An 18,449-nucleotide genomic window follows, 5' to 3' on the forward strand; every position below is an offset into this window, starting at 1 on the left:
GTACCTTTGTTTATGAAATTTTCTAATTTTAGATTCATAGTAATCAATTAGGCAAAGCAACCTAGAAAACAGACAAGTTGAGTTATTTTCAAATGTGGTATTGGAACATTTACTATTCTCTCTATACAATTGCAAATTACAGTGATAAACATACAGGTTATCTGCAAATTCATAAAAAATTTAAGTGATTTTTGCCAGAAGCAAGTATCATACTATGCCATATATTTTAATTTTAATGTATATATTTTTTAATAACCACAGACATTAAATCTCAAATTATTAAATGCATATTGTCCAAACAGTTCTACCTCTAGCAATCACTCCCACAGAAATATGTGCCTAAGGCTGTAACTCAAGATGAACAAAGTTGCTCGATGCACCATTATTTATGAGTGAAAACTCAGATACAATCTAAATACTCGCCAACAAGGGAAAAGTTAAATAAATAATGGCACATCCATATTATAGAAAATGATGAGGCATGAGAAGAGACAATGTAAATTTGTACATCCTAATGAGAATTGATAACGGAAAAAAATGTTGCATGGCCAAATGTATAATATCACTCTATTTTTATAAGAAAACAGTTGTAAATGAATCTGTATATGTACTGAAAATGAACTCTATGGGTTCTTAACTGAGGGATAATACCACAACTAGGGGACAGTGTTGGTTGTCACACTGAATAGTTGGGGAGGGGGCAACGATGCTTAAAAGTTCATCAATGAACATGATGAATGCTCATCATGCCCTACACAATGAAGAATGGTCCCACCCAAAAGCCAACAGCACTACTGCTGTGAAACACTAGGAAGGACAAAAACCAAACTGTTAAAAGTGATATCTCTGGGATGTGGAAATTAGGAGGGTAAGCAGGTCTATAACATTTTACTTTACATACTTTTGTATTGTTTGAATTTCTAAAAGCACATATTGCTTTTGTAATTCAAAAAATCCTCAAAGAAAAATAAAATAACACTATACTTTCACATATTATTCTTCTCAAAGCAAGAATGTATAGTATTTCACTCCTATCTTGAGAAACTTACCCATCTCCTTTTTTTCAGTGCTAATTCAACCAACTGTGCTTTTAATATCATAACTTTCTGGATTATTCTTTCTCTTCAACTTTCCCCATCCCAACACGTACCAGCTTTCATATTATCCTGCAAATATGCTTTAATTTCCTTTATACACTTCACAAGTCCTCTCACCCCTTCCTTCCCCCATGCTACCATTCCATGTCTATCTTTTTCCTTCATAGCAAACTTCATTCATCCTGAATGACTGTTACCTCTACCTTCAATAAACTTTTAAAGAGGACTTATTATGTGTCAAACCAGGAATTCCGAGCAAATAAGACAGTGGGAAGGCAAACACAAACCAATGAGGTGGCATGTAACACTTATTACCACCCTCTCCTTCTTCAAACACTCTTGTTCCTTGGTTAGCCTGACACCCAAACATAACTCCTCTTCTGTCTCTTCTTTCTCTCTCTAAATTTTAAAGTTCTCTGGAATTCAGCCTTTCTAACTGTAGGCCTGATATCTCTCTGTGGCTGACGGAAAGTGCCTAAGTACATGTTCGTAAATGAACCCATTATCCTCCTTCCCCATTCCCCAAACCTAGCTTGAAATCTGGCTATCTTTGACTGCTCTTCTTCTTTCAACATCTACAGTCAGTCAGTCTAGACAATTCCTGTCCATCTCTCAGTACCTCTCTTTCTTTTTTCTTTATAGACCTCTGTTATCTCCCAACTAGACAATTAAAACTGATCACTAACTTGTCTGTCTCTGGGTTTAATTTCTTTGCTCATAAATCCTGGGGGTTTTTTATCCTGCTACACAGAAAGTAGAACCTAAACTCTTCAGCCTGGAGTTGAAGACCCTCAAAGTTTTAGCACACCTTTCCTTCCATACTGTCTCCTAAGATACCATCACCTTGTGCACCCTATGCTCCAGACCTCTCGGACTACCTGGACTACTTGCCACTCCCAAATACATTTTGTTTCCCAGCCACCATATTTCTCTAACTAGAATACCCTTTTCCTCATTAACGTCTATTAAAATTCTACAGTTCCTCGTGGACATGCACTAGAACACAGCAGGGAATGACACGGAGTCTTTGGCATCATTGAGCTTACAGCATCGTGGGGAATACAGATGCCAGAACAAATTAATACAAGTGTAATGAGAATTACAACACACAAAATTCAAACTACCTATCAACTGCTCCCTTTAAGGAACATGATATGTCTTCCATCGGCAAATAAATTTTAAAGCATTCCTCTAGGACTTCAACACACCTCAGGAGAATTGTTCCTGGGTATTTCATATTTACTGAGTATGACTGTGTATGGAATTTTCCTCCCATTACATTTTCTGCCAGGTTATTATTGGTATAAAACAAAAGCTATTGATTTTTATAGATTTATTTTGTAAACTGGACACCTTATTAAACTCTTTTATTGTGTTTAAAAAAAAATTCTACAGTTCCTAATAATCTAGTTTACAAGTCATCTCCTTCATGAAGTCTTTCTGGTCATCCCCATCTTCTTCCTCCGTGGAAACTAAGCTCTCCTTATGCCACGCCCAGTTAGTATCCTGTTGGCCTTACCATTACAGCACATACCAATGTGCCTTTTATTTTACTTACCTGAGTATGTGTCTATCTACCCAACAAGCTATCAGGTCCATAAATGCAGCAAACATGGCTTTACTCATCTGTGTATGTCCTATATTGTTTTGTCCAAAGCCTTTGTAACTTTTGACAATAGCTGTAGTGGCTACAACTGATGCATTTTTATATAAGGGTTAATTCACAATTTTTAAGTTCTGTGCTCAAACTGAAAATTTGTTTTATTAAAAACCAAATAAAGTGGAGAATCTCTAGGCCATCAGACAAATTCACACCTGAATTAGCTTGACTTCATCTGGTACTTGGTAAGTTTTCTCAATGCTTCTCTCCCTTTTTCTTGCCCTCTCACTCACTCAAATTGCCTGTTATTTTTGTTTTCATTCCTCTTCCTCCATCTCTCTTCCTACTTTATTCTCCCACTGTAATTATCTCTCTCCTTCTTTTTGTTCTTCCTTACTCCTATTTTCCTTTCTTTGCTTTTCCATTTATTCACACCTACCTCCAACTACATTTTGTTATTTAAATTATTTATTATTTATATTTTTATCCTAGTTCGTCCTTCAAAAGGATAAAAACTGTATATATATGTGTACATGTATATGTGTGCATTATCTCTCAAATAATTATTGAAACAATCTATAGTTTCAACTTGTTTTTAACTTATATGTGACTTCATTTATTTTTATAGTATAAAACAGACATACCTAATTAGTAAAAATCCCCAATCCTACTATGTAAACACATAAGACTAGTTAAAATGTAACTAGTTTATACTATTAAGTGAAAAGAACAAGGTGCTATCTTTTATAGAAAAAAAAAGAAATATGAATATAATATCCATACTGTTTGTATTTGCTAAAAATAACAGTAAAAAATTATCTATAGGGAGAAGTAAGGAACAGGGTTAAGGGGACGGGAATGAAAACAAAACCTCTCCAAATATAAATAATTACAGTTTTGACTTTATAATTGTATAAACGTCTTACATATTCAAAAGTAAATAAATTTAAAAAGCCAGCCCTAAAAACTGAAAACAAACTGAAACAAGTAAACCTAACTGTATATTAATTTGGTGCCACAAACACACAGAAAAGAAATATTTCAAGATATTTTAGAACACTATATTTTGACTGTACCCATAGTGGAATATATTATTAATGTCAAAGATAATTGCAAAGAAATTTAAATTTCATTCAGTTGGCTTATTGTTAGTAGCAATTCTGGTATTATTATTTTGAAACTATTTTTATATACTATAGGATAAGGCCAATAAATAATTATATTATTCTTAGGAATAAGGATTTTCAGTGTAAAAGAAAACCGTTACAAATGTAAAATCAGAGTTTAAATAAAAACCCAGTAGTGTTAACTTCAGTTAGAAATTTTTCTCAGAAATATATATAGTTCCTAGTACTTGCCACTAAAAAGCCCTAAAATCAATAACATAAGATAAGCAACCTAAACACTCAAACTGTGGTCTCTAAAAACCATTCCTGACTAAAAGGAATCAGAGCTCTTTTGAGAAATGTCTAATTAATTCATTTTAAATGAGTTAATTTTAAATGTTTAGTGTTAGTTTTAACAAATACCTAACTCCATTCCTCAAAAGAGCTCCTAGGGCACAAAAATGTACAGGATGTATCTTCTGTCTAAAAGTAAGAAATCTAACAAAGATTAATAGAGTTGGTCAAAGGGATATAATACCAACATGAAAAAGACCCCACCGGCCAAAGACAAGATAATTGATCATTAAAACCCCACAAGTTAATAACAACCTTTGAAAAAAGAGAGATAGGCACAAACAAAAAATCTTACTGCTTATCATTGGAGATCATTAGGGCAACAACTGTTTACTCTAAAAAATTAGAATTAAAATGAAAGAACTAAGCATTGTGCTTCCCTGTAACAAACCATATAGGACAACCAAATAGCCCCTACTCAAAAGGAAAGGTTCTTTTTTTTAATGGAAGACTTCCAGGAAAAAAAGAAAAAGAAAAAAAAGGGATAGCAGAATTGAAAATAAGATCATCAATGGGGGAAACCATTAGATGAAAGGACGATGAGAAATTTTACAGTGGAAGGATCAGATTGTTATTATTTAAACCCCTGAACAATCTAAGCATCCCTGAGAGTAGGTCAACTAGATATTATGTGCCTCCTGATATGTTATAATTAGAAGCATAAATTACCACTTACGAAGTATTTCACCAAAAATACTTGCATCTGAATTTAGCTCTAACTTCCAGTTTAGAGCAAATATAGGAGATAGAAGAATAAATTAAATGACATAATAAGGAAGCAAACAGACAAATCTAGCATGTACTCCAGGACAACTGACCATTTTCTTCAAAAAGTTAATGACATTTAAAACAAACCAACAAACCAACAAACAGCAGAGAAGAGGGAGAGGAATACTTAACCAGTTTAAAAGAGATATAACCACACCCAAGATGAAATCTGTTTTTAAAAAAATGATGACTCTAGCTACATATCAATTTACGTAGCAAACATTACTGTCTATCCAAGATGGTATGAGGAACTCTCTTGCAGAGGTAGGAGAACACTCTGTTTCGAGTGATGATGCGCTCTTCGTCCTCCTTTGTTAATGTATAGACATCCTTCTGCAAAGAAGCAATAGTCTCTTGTTGCTCCATTTGTTTTTTCTCATAATGCTCACATTTTGCCTGTAAGAAATTTTTCAAAAAATATAATTATGATATATACATCTAGGACATGCTGTCCTAACAATATTGTACACAAAGCTATCCTCACAATTTCTATCAGGCAGCTTCATTAAAGAACTTCAGTACTGAGCCTGTTTTTCAATGGGTGCAAGCTCCAGAAACACTGATATGTCATAAATGCAAAAACTATAACAAGTAAAAATCAGTGTAAAATGGGGAAAATATAGTTTATAATTGCATGCATTCAAGGTTTCCTAATGAGTAAAAGAACTCAATCTCCATAAAACTGATATAATTTTATATATATATGTTTAGATGAAAATAATAATCAGGAAGAGACCAATATTAAGGATGTCAAAAAGAACCAAGAATTAAAATTAATATTCTTAAGTGATCAATGATAATTCAGGATTTCAGATGGTTTAATCAACTTAGGCATTCATGTAATGTGGTAGACTGCAAACTCAGAGAAACCAGGAATTTGTTCAGAAATAATATGTACCCCAAGATTTATACAAGGGAATGTAAATCTTGAACACTCTCTTGCCTTCAGTGAAATATCACTGGCCTGGTTTTCCATTATTCGATAGTGTCTATCCCTCAGTGTCCTTAGAAAGCTCATAATCAACAGTACCATCACCATTATTATTAATACACTTTTTATAAAGCTCAGTGAGAAACCCTATCCCCATCTGGCCTGCACAATACTAAGACACACCACTTTCAGAAGACAATGCCATATCTAAGCACATGTTCACCTGCCCATAGGGTCAAGTTTGCACAGACTTAAGAGACCCTCAGGGGAAAAAGGAGACCCAGCTTCTGGTACCATACCTTCTGTCAGTAACCACCAGCTATACCCAGAATTTACCCTCTACCTCAGCCCCACCTTGGAAGCCAGGCAGGAGCTCTACAGCCAAGTGACTTGGGTCCCAACTCCACCTCTATAAATTAGCCATGAAACTAGAATGATTGAATTTTTCAAGGTTGCAGGGTGTAAAAGCAAGATACAAGAATCAACTGTATCTCTCCTAGGACATTTTATGAGGTTAGTGTTACCCTAATACCAAAACCAGACAACACACAAAAAAAGAGAACCACAAACCAATATCTCTTAAACAATGATGCAAAATTTCAACGAAATACTAGCAAACCAAACTCAGCAGCATATTAAAAGGATGATACACCATGACCAAGTGGGATTTATTCCTGGAATGCAAGAAAGGGTTTTTCATATGTTGAACCAATGTAATAGACTACATTAACAGAATAAAAGGAAAAAAAAAACATGATCATCTCAATTGATGGGGTCTATGTGCTGCAACTACTGAGCCTGTGTGCTGCAACAACTGAAGCCCGCGTGCCTAGAGCCCGTGCTCCACAACAAGAGAAGCCACTGCAATGAGAAGCCCGCGCACCGCAACGAAGAGTAGCCCCTGCTCGCCGCAACTAGAGAAAGCCTGCGCACAGCCACAAAGACCCAACACAGCTAATAAATAAATAAATAACAAAACGACAAAAACACAAAACAAAACAAAAAAACCCAAATTGCCTAAAGGCTTGGGCCTGTGAGATAATACCCAAAGACCCATAGGAATAAAAGATAATCTCTGTTCCACTGATGTTATGTACGTAGTTTCCAAAAGACAAAAGTGGGACTATAAATCTGCCACACAGCAGAGTCACTGAACTCCCAGTTCCCTGACAGATACAGATAAAGGCCTGACACACATTCCTAAGTTATTTTCGCAGGAAGCAGACCCCCGCCAGAGGAAAACTGCTGACTGAAAGCATGTAGACACCAGACTGGTTGAAACTAGAAGGTTGATGATACCTGAAACTTCACCTTGATGCCAACCAGTGCAAGAATTGAGCACAAGCTGATCAGGCACTCTGCGGCCCCCTCCCTCACCCGGCCTTTAAAACCCTTTCCCTGAAAGTCCTCAAGGAGTTGGCACTCTTTTCCACCTTCTCTCTTGTGCTCAAGCTATCCTTTCAATAAAAAGCTTTGCTTGCCTAAGAATCTTGAGGGAGCGATATTCATTTCTATGGTATTGCTGTCCAAGAATCTGGAGAGGGTGCAGTAACAATTTTAACAGCCCATGCCATCCTTCCTATATCTCTTTCCTCCCTACCTAGATATCAGTTACTTATAAGGCAGTCATGTATTAAGAATATCTTGCTGACTTTAATATACATTAGATCTATTTTTTCATTTGGCCCTAAAAACCACTCAAGTTTCATGGCTCCCTGTGTATTTTAGAAAGCTAAAGTCAATAGAGGAATCCAACACAAAGTTAAAAAAAAAAAAAAATTGAAGCTAAAGAACTTGTGGAGAAGTGTAAAAAAGAGCTTGGTGGCTTTACACCAGATGGTTTGGATAATACATAATAATTAGGGCACAGAGTATAGAGCTAAATTTTTTTCCTGCTTTTTAAAAGTTTAAATAATAACAGGAAAGAAGTATTTTGTGCTATTTCAACTGTCAGCAGTAAATAAATGTATGGAGAGAAAATAAAAATAAATATGGAATTGAAATATACAACAATAATATAAGTTGGAGAATGTTAAAAATTGTTTTATGATTGTTACAATGTCATGGAATAAGGTAAATAATACGAAGTAAAATTACATTTTGAGAAGTCAAGAGTGCATATTTTAATCTTTGAGGTAACCACTAAAAGAATAGTAGAAATCAGTTTCCTGATCCATATACTCTCTATGAAGAAAGAAGAGGGAGAACTACCTGATACTGTTCACGTTGACTTAAAACTTAAATTATCTGCTTAGATCTTTAGAGGACCCAAAAGTTTATCAAACTTTATCCACAGAAGCTAAGTACAGAAAAAGGGAAACTGTACTGAAGAGCATAGAAACTGCAAATACAATGTTTTCTTTTAGTTTCTGCATTTCCCCAGCAATCTCTCAACAGCAATCTTTCAAAATATTATTGTCAAACATCTGTTAATTTCCTAGATCTCTTTGCCACATACACACAAAATCAATGTTTCCTTTCTCTCAACTGCAAAATATGCAGCACTAAACCATTCTAAAATTGGAAACAAGCATATGCCAAAAAAAGAAAAATGTGCCTCAAACTGTGAAATAATTGTTCTCCAGGAGCACTTCCATCTTCCCCAAGAAAGTACAGATTAACTAGTACAGTACAGAATATATGACTAGTCTGTAATAGAATTGGACAATCAGGCAACATTGAGGGGCAGCAGTTCCTTGGGTTTGCCAATTTCTGTTACATTCTATAAAAAGTACCCTTTAGGTACTTAAACGGCAAACAAGCAAGCAACTAATTTCAATTGATCAAATTAGCATAGACACCCTACCCCAACACCAGGTTTTCGCACCCCAATCCTGTCCGCCATGGCAGACTGGAACATGAGACCTCCTCTGTACCAATTTATAAGCTACATAACAAATCTCTGGGACCTGAAACAAAAAGTTAATGGCCCATAATTCATTTAAAACAGATGAACTACTTGACAGAAAATACATGCCACTCCAAGTCACTTCTTACCAATGAATCCTCAAGCATCTATTCTTTCAACTGCCTAAAACCCTGGTACATTCATAAGTCTTATATTTTAATAATTTGACTTTGTGATTTTTTTATAGATCAACCTCTCTGCAAAAAAATAGGCATCGTCCTTAAAAAAAAACAACAAAAACAACAAAAAACAACACTGCTCTCCCCTGCCCTCATCTCCCTCTGTCAGTACCACCTGATGGCTGCTTTCTCACATCAGTAAGTTAATGAGTTAAAGAGCTTCAGGTTTCCGCATGTCCTATATCTGAGAGCAAGGTCAAAATCAAATGCATACAGAAATATTTCCAAAACCCCCCTCCCTGTAGAGAGAGTATAGAATGTACCGTTGATGAGGAAAGCAACCTAACAGAGCAAACCTAAAAATGTAAAGTTCTAACAGTAAAAGATTTTGTTGACTGATGAATAACAGAAACAGACTTGGCCATCAAAGAATGACAGTGTCTTCTCCAGAACAATGATCAATACCAGCAGGTAGAGCACTGTCCGCCCCAAGCTGGCAGTCTAAATGAGGGCAGAACACCAACTGCCTGCGGCCTCATACCAGAACTTCTTATATCTCTGGCTGATTCTCTCTGGCTCCTGAAATTTATACTAACTCATCAGATGCTTCCAATTCTGCCAGTATAAACTGAGGGGACATCCAGACCCTGCCTGAGGAGTAGTGGTCCCTTTTAGGCAGCCTGAGCTGCCTGTGTGCAATAGGTACATATAGTGTTGTGCCGCCAAAAAGCATTTATAATGATATAATGTTTCTAAGTATCTGTAACGTCTCATAAAACTAAATATTGGTTATCACTACAAAAGATTTATTTCGTTTAATCATAATAAACACCAGAGGTTTGAAATAAGAGGTTTTTTAAATTAGGAAATTAAGTATTCAATGTTATAACACTGTTATTTCAATAAAAAGTAATAAAACAACTTAAAATCACAAAGTATGTTCCATATAAATGTTATGTAAATTTAACTCAATAATTCAAGTATTTATTGAGCATCTGCAACTAATAATAAAGCAGACACTTTCTTAGCCCTAAACAAAATAGACAAAAATATTTGCCCTCATGGAGCTTACATTCTAACACAGAGAGATATATAAACAAAACAACGTGTATATAGTATATTAGCATGTTAGATGGTGCTAAGAACTATGGATAAAACAAAGCACGGAAGGCAATATGATATGTGGGGGACAGGACTGCCAACTGTAAGCAAAGTAGTCAAAAAAGGAATCCCTGAGAGATGGTGATGTGACACTTGAGTAAGGAGACAGAAAACAAACCATGCAGCTATCTTTAAAAAAGCATGCATGGCAGAGGGAAAAGGAAGAACAAAATGTACAAAATCCCTGAGGTGAGAATGGTCAAGGAAAATTTCAAAGAAAAGCAAGAGTATCATTGTGGCTGGAGCAAAATATGCGGGAGGTATAGTAGGTGAAGTCAGAAGGTAACACGGGGCCAGATCATGTAAGTCCATGGTAAGAGTTTTGGATTTTCCTCTTAAAAAACAAAAAAGGAAAGTCATTAGAGTGTTTTGAGCTACTATGTTGAGAGCACATTGAAAAAGGCAAGGGTGGGAGCAGGGAAACTAAGAGAGAAGCAGGCAAGAAATGAAGGTGACTTGGATCAGAATGGAGACTAAAAGAAGAAAGTTTGGGGAGGAAATTCAGGAACTCAGTTTTAGACATGTAAACAAGTTCTAGATGTCTATTAGACATCCAGTAGAGATATCAAGTAGGGTGTAGGACGTGAGTCTGAAATTAAGGGAAGAGGTGTGCGCTATGGATTTAAAAGTGCTGTGAATTAGACTGAGCATCACCAAGGGAGTTAGAATTTATAGGAAAGAGAAAAGTCTGGGGAATCCAACACTAAGAGGTTAGGAAGATGAGAAGAATCAGGAAGGGAGCTGAAAAATAACCAGTGGGGTTGAGGAAAACCAGAAGACAGGCTGTTCTGGAAACGAAGCAAATAAAGTATTTCAAGGCAACGACAATGATAGGTCAAGTAAGATAAGGACCACTGAATTAAGCAACACGGAAGTCACCTGTAACCCTGACAAGCTGTCCTAATACTGTCATGTAAGAAAATGTTTAGCTCAGTACCTGTAAAACTTTATGCTCCTTTTGAAGTTCTTTTATTTTATTCTGTTGCTGGCAAACCCTATTTAGGGATTCATCCTCCATTTCACCAATTTTGGATTTCACACTCTCCATAATTTGTTCCAAGTCATTAGCTCGTTGCTCCTGATCTGCTGCTCGGCTTTGTTGTAGCTGAAGTTCATTTCTAATAACAGACACACAATTCCTTCCCTTAGTAATAAAAATAAAACATATCAACAAACATATCCACCTAACAACACAATGAGTTTCTAAAATTTCTTTGCATTCTTAAAATTTCTATCCTGTAACACAAACCAACTGAAGAAATATAGGATACCATTACATATCTAAGCTAAGCTATTACCAAAAGATTTACCTACTGAAAGCATTTTTAATTTAATATTTAATCAAAATGGAAAATTAAATTTCAAGATTTTTTTCAAGGGAGTTATTTTTAGAATGCATACCACTTGTACACAAACAATTCAAAAGAGATCTTTTTTTTCCATTTTCTTACTTAAGCTGCTTATTAGTTTCTATGAGCTCCCGGATCATGTTCTGTTGACGTGATGTTTCTTCCATCAAAGTTTTTAAATTCTCCCTCATCCTTTGTGATGATTGTTTGTCAAAAATGATGAGATCTACGTTTTTTGAAATGTAATACACATAGTAAAAATAAATGAAAAAAATTTAACATCAAAAATTTTTTAACAGAAAAAGAACATTTTTATCTTAAGAAGCAAGAATAGGACCTGATTACCTTTCATATCTGTTCTTTTGACTAGAGATAAAGGTTTTAAGCCATGCATCAGCAACAGCACGTTTATGCTTTCCCATTCTGCTTCTTCCAGCTACAATTACGAGGGAGAAAAGGATCAACTTTAAGACATAAGGTGAAGAAATACCCTTGTATATAATTATCTTTGTTTCCAGAATAACAGACTTCTCCAAAAGCTTTAATAGGAATTTTTATACACATATAATGATTAAAATTAAAACAAATTTGTTTCTAACAAAATTAAGAGACTAAAAAGGATGCAAATAAGCACAGATAATTACATAATTCCAGAATACTCACATATAGGCCTTCATGGATAAATTAAATAAAAATAAAAAACCTTGTAATTTCAGTGAAACAAACAGAACTTAGGTTTTTTGTTTTTTTAAAGTCTTTATTGAATTTGTTACAATATTGTTTCTGTTTTATGTTTTGGTTTTTTGGCCAGGAGGCATGCGGGTTCTTAGCTCCCCAACCAGGGATTGAACCCAGCCCCCCTGCATTGGAAGGCCAAGTCCTAACCACTGGACCACCAGTGAAGTCCCGCCCTTAGGTTTTTTATTTAACTGAACCAGACCAGGCCCCAATCAAAATAAAAAGCTGCAAATTAGGTTATATTAATTGAAGAGTAAAGAAAGGTTGAGTCACTAAGAAACAAGTGTTACTTTAACCATGACTAGGGTCACAACAAAATCAAAACATATCTGACTTGACAGAGCCAGTAATTTAGATAGAACTTGTCTATTATACAAAGAACTAACTATGAAAAGGAGTCTGCCCATTCAGGTAACTGATTCTAGTAGAATCATTCTGAAAGACACTCAAGTTTTGTATTGCTGATTCTAAATATGTATTTACACCATAAACCTGAGAGGGTAACTCTCACTCTCTAGATTAAAAAAGAATAAAAACTAAAATAAATAAAAACCTAACAATGGGAAGAAAAATAAGAACATAAAATACAGATAAGAACAGAAATGGAGATTTTTTTAAATGACACATTTAAATCCATGATATTAACAGTTTTATAACGGGCTCTTAATTTAAGTACAATGATCAATTTTGAAATCACTGTGTGAGGTACTTTGCGTTCTTTTTAAAATACCTTAAGTACCTTACTTATTTGTGAAAATATAATTTGAGTGAATTTTCAATCTATTTAAATGCTTGAAAAAATATACTTTATACATTTTCATTAATGTAGAGTATGTAAATATCATAATAACTTTAAGATTAATAATTTAGACAATTTTTCCCCTCTCACCCTCCTAGACAATTTTTAAAAGTATTCTCCACATCCAAATGCCCCTCAGACATTAAAAAATCTACCAAGATAGATAAGCAACAAGGACACACCATATAGCTAGAGAATTATAACCATTATCTTATAATATTTTTTAATGGAGTAAAATCTGATTCACTATGTTATACACCTGAGACTAATATAGTACTGTAAATCAACTATACTTCAATTAAAAAAAAAATCTATCACGACAAAAAACAATTATGATGGCTCTCTGATAGCACTATGACTCACAGTGCCAAACAAATCTTTCCTTTTGACTGCTGACTTTCTTCCCTTTCTTTATCCTTTCTATAACTCTCCTCCCTCCCACCACCTTTTCCCTTATTTATGTCTTCTGGTCACAAAGATTAACGACACAGAACTAAAATTATTGCTAATATCTGTTTTAGGAGCCAAACGCTCTGTGTGGGTATAGAAGTGGATGCCTACTGTGACTCATAAAAACAAAATGCTCTATAAATAACAATGTCACACATTTTGAATGACCCAATTACACATATCGTTCCCTGATAGCTCTTTTAAGAGAAAGAAAAACATAACTGTTTGCAAATTCTGAAAATAGTTGAGAATGGTATTTTCCAAAGTATGTGCTGCAGAACACCAGTCTAATGAAATATTCATCAGATTAGTGTTAAATAAGTAGGAAATACTGTATACTAAAGCCTCTTTTTGGAGACTGATAGTACAATAAGTCCCCTACATACAAACGAGTTCTGTTCCCAGAGCGTGTTCGTAAGTCCAATTTGTTCTTAAGTCCAACAAAGTTAGCCTAGGTACCTAGGTACCCAACTAACACAATTGGCTATACAGCACTGTACTGTAATAAGTTTCTAATACTTTTCACACAAATAATACATAAAAAACAAACAAACACAACATTTTTAATCCTACAGTACACTACCTTGCAAAGTACAGTAGTACAGTACAACAGCTGGCATACAGGGGCTGGTATCACGTGAACGGGCAGGAAGAGTTACTGACTGGAGGAGGGAGAGGAGGTGGGAGATGGTAGAGCTGAAGGATCGTCAGCAATAGGAGACGGAGGGCAAGCTGCAATTTCACTCACGCCCGACATTGATGGCACAGGTTCTGGTTCCTTGCTGGAACCAGATGCACGTTCACATCTTTGAAAGTTAGCAACTTGAAGGTTCGTATGTAGGGGACTTGTATTGTGAAGTCTTAGAATAACGGTATCACTTAATAGTCTTTAACCCATCATTTCCCAAAATGATTTTACTAAAGCAGCCTTTGAGAGTAAGATTTTTCACATTTGTAGATGTGGTATTCTTTGACATATACTTTGACAAACACTGGCTTCAAATATTTTAGGTTTACCTGTTTTTCAGTCATGAGTCTGTATGATGATTTGCTGGACTCCTGGGCTTTAGGGGCTGCTGTAGATACAATTTTCTTTGTAGAGTCAAAGGAAGTAGAGGTTGGCAATAAAAAATTGTGAGTTGCCTAAATTAAGAAAAAGTGCAACAGGTGTTAAAGGAAATTACATCTAAAAGAACCTACTACCCTTAGGCAATTTAAATATTCCTGTGTCAAAACTTTTATGACTTCTAAGAAAACTGATTTTAAGAATTTTATAATGTTCTCCTCCAGAAATAAAGCATTATGGGGTTTTACATACATACACACAAAGAAAACTATTTGTTTTAACTAGATAATGTGAAAAGCAAGTGATGCTAATAAATAAATTGATGTTTTTTGGAAGCTGCTTCCCAAAAAAACTAAAAGAACTGTGTCTGACCCAAAGTTATAGGCCAGTCTAACAATTCACTGGACTAACTCGAAGGGTAAATGATGTGTCACATTCTTAGGTGGTCTTTATTTATTAAGTAGCTAAGAAGCTAGCAACAAAGGATTCTGTATGGCACACACAAAGGTTTATGTTAAGTTGACCCTCCCATCACTTGCTCTTGTTGTCTAAGACTGTGCCACTCTGTAGGAAAATATTTCCTTGGATTTTTTGATATCTAATTGCTCCTTTGCAGAGGCACAATCACACACACACATTCATTAGCATCATGGAATCTCAGAGCTTGAGAGAACCTCGGAAATTGCTTAATCCAAAATCTCTAGCTGCCCAGAGCTGGCAAGAGAGAGTGTTGGGAGAATTGTATGAATATATCAGATGCTAAAACCATCTGAGACCCAGAGAGGTAAAATGATCTTCCCAGGATTCCTTAGAAGTAAGTCTCCCCGCTGCTAGTTCAGTACTTCTTGCAAAGCACCATTCTGTCCTTCTATATCTGCTTCAGGTAGTGAAATCCAACTCAACAATTTACTAGCCACCAATAATTCATTTTCAGCTAAACCTAGTAACACGTTACAAATTCTCAAATTCTGCCATTTTTGCTGCTTGACATCACAGAGTACTCTCTCCCCTTTAAATTCTGGGCTCCAACAACTAAGTCACCCACTATGTTCATCCCTCCCACGTTTATTTTAAATAAAGATACTTTTCAAAAATATCAGCCAACTTCAACGGCTATCACCTTTCAGCTAGTTTTTAAACTTTTCATTAGAGAAATTTTCAAAAATACATAAAAGTAGAGAAAGAGTACAATGAACCCAAGTATTCATTAATCCAGGTTCAATGATAACAACATTCTTCCATACTTGTTTCATTTCTTCCTTACCCACTTATATTTCAGTATTCATCTCTAATAAATACAGACCCTTTTTAAACAGCCAACTTCAATACCACTGTCACACCCAATTATAGTAATAATCCCTTACTATCACTTAATATCTAGTCCATGTTCAATTCTCCCCCAAATGTCTTAAAAATGTCTTTTGGGGTTTTTTTTCAAGGAATGCATATAGCATTCCTAAATTTCTTTTAATCTGTAACAATCTCACTCGTCTCCCCCCACCCTCTTTTTTTTTTAACCTGACATTTATTTGTTGAATAGGCCATTTGTCTTATAGAATTACTCACATTTCGGATTTGGCTTATTGTATTCTTATCATTTAACATATTTCTTCATCCCCTATGTTTCTTGTAAACTAGTTACATCTAAAGGCTTTACTAAATTCAGGTTCAGTATTTTTTGGCAAGAATATTTCAGAGGTGATGCTGTGTTCTTCCTACTGCATCACCATCAGGAGTCAGCCAGTTCTAAAGTGGGAAGAATACGTCTGTAGCAGACATAAGGGGAGTAAATATCAATGTAAGAGAATTCCCCAAGAGTGTGGAGCCACATATTCTGACAATCTCCCTAACAGCCACACCAGACTTCTTTCAAGTCTTCAAAGTGTCATCTCCCTCCAGGTTCTAGGCCTAGGCACTCTTATCCTCTTCACTTAGTTAACTCATACTTGACCTTCAGCTCTCGACTCATATTTCCTTCTTCAGGGAAATCTCCCCTGATCCCATGACTAGATCAGGTCCTCTTTTTATATGCTCTTCTAGCACTACAAAGAGTAAAGTATAAAGGTTTAGAGTTCAGAGTCAGGTGGCCTGAGTGACTAGCAGCTTAACCATTTATTAAACTGTGTGACATGGACAAACTCAACATCTTTGAGCCTTAATTTCTTCATCTGTAAAAGAGAAAACATAGTAATACCTATATCTCATAGGTTGAATTAAGTCAGACAACATATGGAAAGTATGGAGAACCTGAAACAGAAACTAATAGATAATTGGTGTCATTGCCATATATTAGTATGCTGAATGAAATAGATCTTACCTAATCTTACCACTGTATATTATCTTAGACTTCTTCTACAAATTACACAGCTTAATTACCTGTGTAATTTGTTTTATATGAATATGTCTAGATAAGACTAAATTCCATGAGGTAAGTAGCTTACTTTTTGGTAATAGTAGAGTGGGCAACTCTGCCTCCAAAGACAATGAAAAAAGCTGAATAAACTATGTTGAAGAAATGTCTTCTTCTTAAAAGCATTAAAGAACTAATAAGATAATGATGAATTATCAAGGGAAAAAAAAATCAAGAAGATGAAAACTCACTTTTTCCCTGAAGGCATTTGCCAAATCCAAAGAAAAATCTGTGAAAATGAATGCTAAAATCAAAGTCACTCCCCCATTTAAAATTGTTACCTAGATGGGCTATAACTCTCAGAATAAGGGTAAACCACCTCTGAAACCTAGCTTCCTCTCCTCTGGGTCATTGTTATACGTCAAGAAGGTCCCACATTAATAGTGATTCCACTGATGTACCAATTTTCAAGAAAATGAATTGGTTCTTTATCTTCTGAAGATAATCCTGTTTTAAAAATCTAATATTAGTATGAGGCTGTGAATTTAAACATATTTTATACATTTCAGTTCACTGCAATTATTATTATTATTATTATTATTATTATTAATAATATTAAAATGGATTATAGACCTAAATGTAAGACCAGGTACCATAAAACTCTTAGAGGAAAACATAGGCATAATACTCTTTGACATAAATTACAGCAATATCTTTTTCGATCCATCTCCTAGAGTAATGGAAATAAAAATAAAAATAAACAAATGGGACCTAATTAAACTCAATACCTTTTGCACAGCAAAGGAAGCCACAAACAAAATGAAAAGACAATCCACAAAATGGGAGAAAATATTCACAAACGATGCAACCAACAAGGAATTAGTCTCAAAAATTTACAAACAGCTCATGCGGCTCAACATCCAAAAAACAAACAACCCAGTCAAAAAATAGGCAGAAAACCTAAACAGACATTTCTCCAAAGAAGACATACAGGGACTTCCCTGGTGGCGCAGTGGTTGAGAGTCCGCCTGCCAACGCAGGGGACACGGGTTCAAGCCCGGGTCTGGGAAGATCCCACATGCCGTGGAGCAACTAAGCCCGTGTGCCACCACTACTGAGCCTGCACGTCACAACTGCTGAGCCCACGTGCCACAGTTACTGAAGCCTACGTACCTGGAGCCCATGCTCTGCAACGAGAGGCCACTGCAATGAGAAGTCTACACACAGCAACGAAGACTAGCCCCAGTTTGCTGCAACTAGAGAAAGCCCACGCGCAGCAACGAAGACCCAACGCAGCCAAAGATAGATAAATAATTTTTTTTTTAAAAAGAAGACATACAGTTGGGCAAGAGGTACCTGAAAAGATGTCCAATATTGCTAACTATTAGAGAAATGCAAATCAAAACTATGAGATACCACCTCACACCAGTCAGAATGGTCATCATCAAAAAATCTACAAACAATAAATGCTGGAGAGGGTGTGGAGAAAAGGGAACCCTCCTACACTGTTGGTGGGAATGTAAATTGATACAGCCACTGTGGAGAACAGTATGGAGCTTCCCTAAAAAACTAAAATATAGAGCTATCATATGATCCAGCATTCCCACTTCTGGGCATATATCTGCAGAAAAACACAGTTCGAAAAGATACATA

General features: G+C 35.5%; 1 protein-coding gene and 1 long non-coding RNA gene across 8 annotated transcripts in view; one reads left to right on the forward strand and one right to left on the reverse strand.

Annotated features, from left to right (window-relative positions):
* CEP70 (centrosomal protein 70) overlaps positions 1-18,449 on the reverse strand; it is an 80,832-nt gene that overhangs the window by 46,318 nt on the left and 16,065 nt on the right. For 4 of the 7 annotated variants that reach the window (XM_082461244.1, XM_082461240.1, XM_082461241.1 and 1 more), the window contains exons 3-8: positions 14,398-14,523; positions 11,739-11,829; positions 11,496-11,619; positions 10,982-11,162; positions 5,152-5,321; positions 5-61 (exon numbers count right to left, since the gene is read on the reverse strand). In XM_082461244.1, the coding sequence (XP_082317370.1) occupies positions 5-61; positions 5,152-5,321; positions 10,982-11,162; positions 11,496-11,619; positions 11,739-11,829; positions 14,398-14,523 (749 nt within the window). Of the gene's footprint in view, positions 1-4; positions 62-5,151; positions 5,322-10,981; positions 11,163-11,495; positions 11,620-11,738; positions 11,830-14,397; positions 14,526-18,449 lie in introns of those variants that run through there. The other 3 variants (XM_082461243.1, XM_082461245.1, XM_082461246.1) reach the window with 3 other exon arrangements.
* The window catches only part of LOC309660571, a 202,219-nt gene that overhangs the window by 8,100 nt on the left and 175,670 nt on the right, over positions 1-18,449 (forward strand). The window lies entirely within an intron of this gene.

This window comes from Balaenoptera physalus (genome assembly GCF_965194825.1).
Source record: "Balaenoptera physalus genome assembly, chromosome: 4".
Taxonomy (NCBI): domain Eukaryota; kingdom Metazoa; phylum Chordata; class Mammalia; order Artiodactyla; family Balaenopteridae; genus Balaenoptera; species Balaenoptera physalus.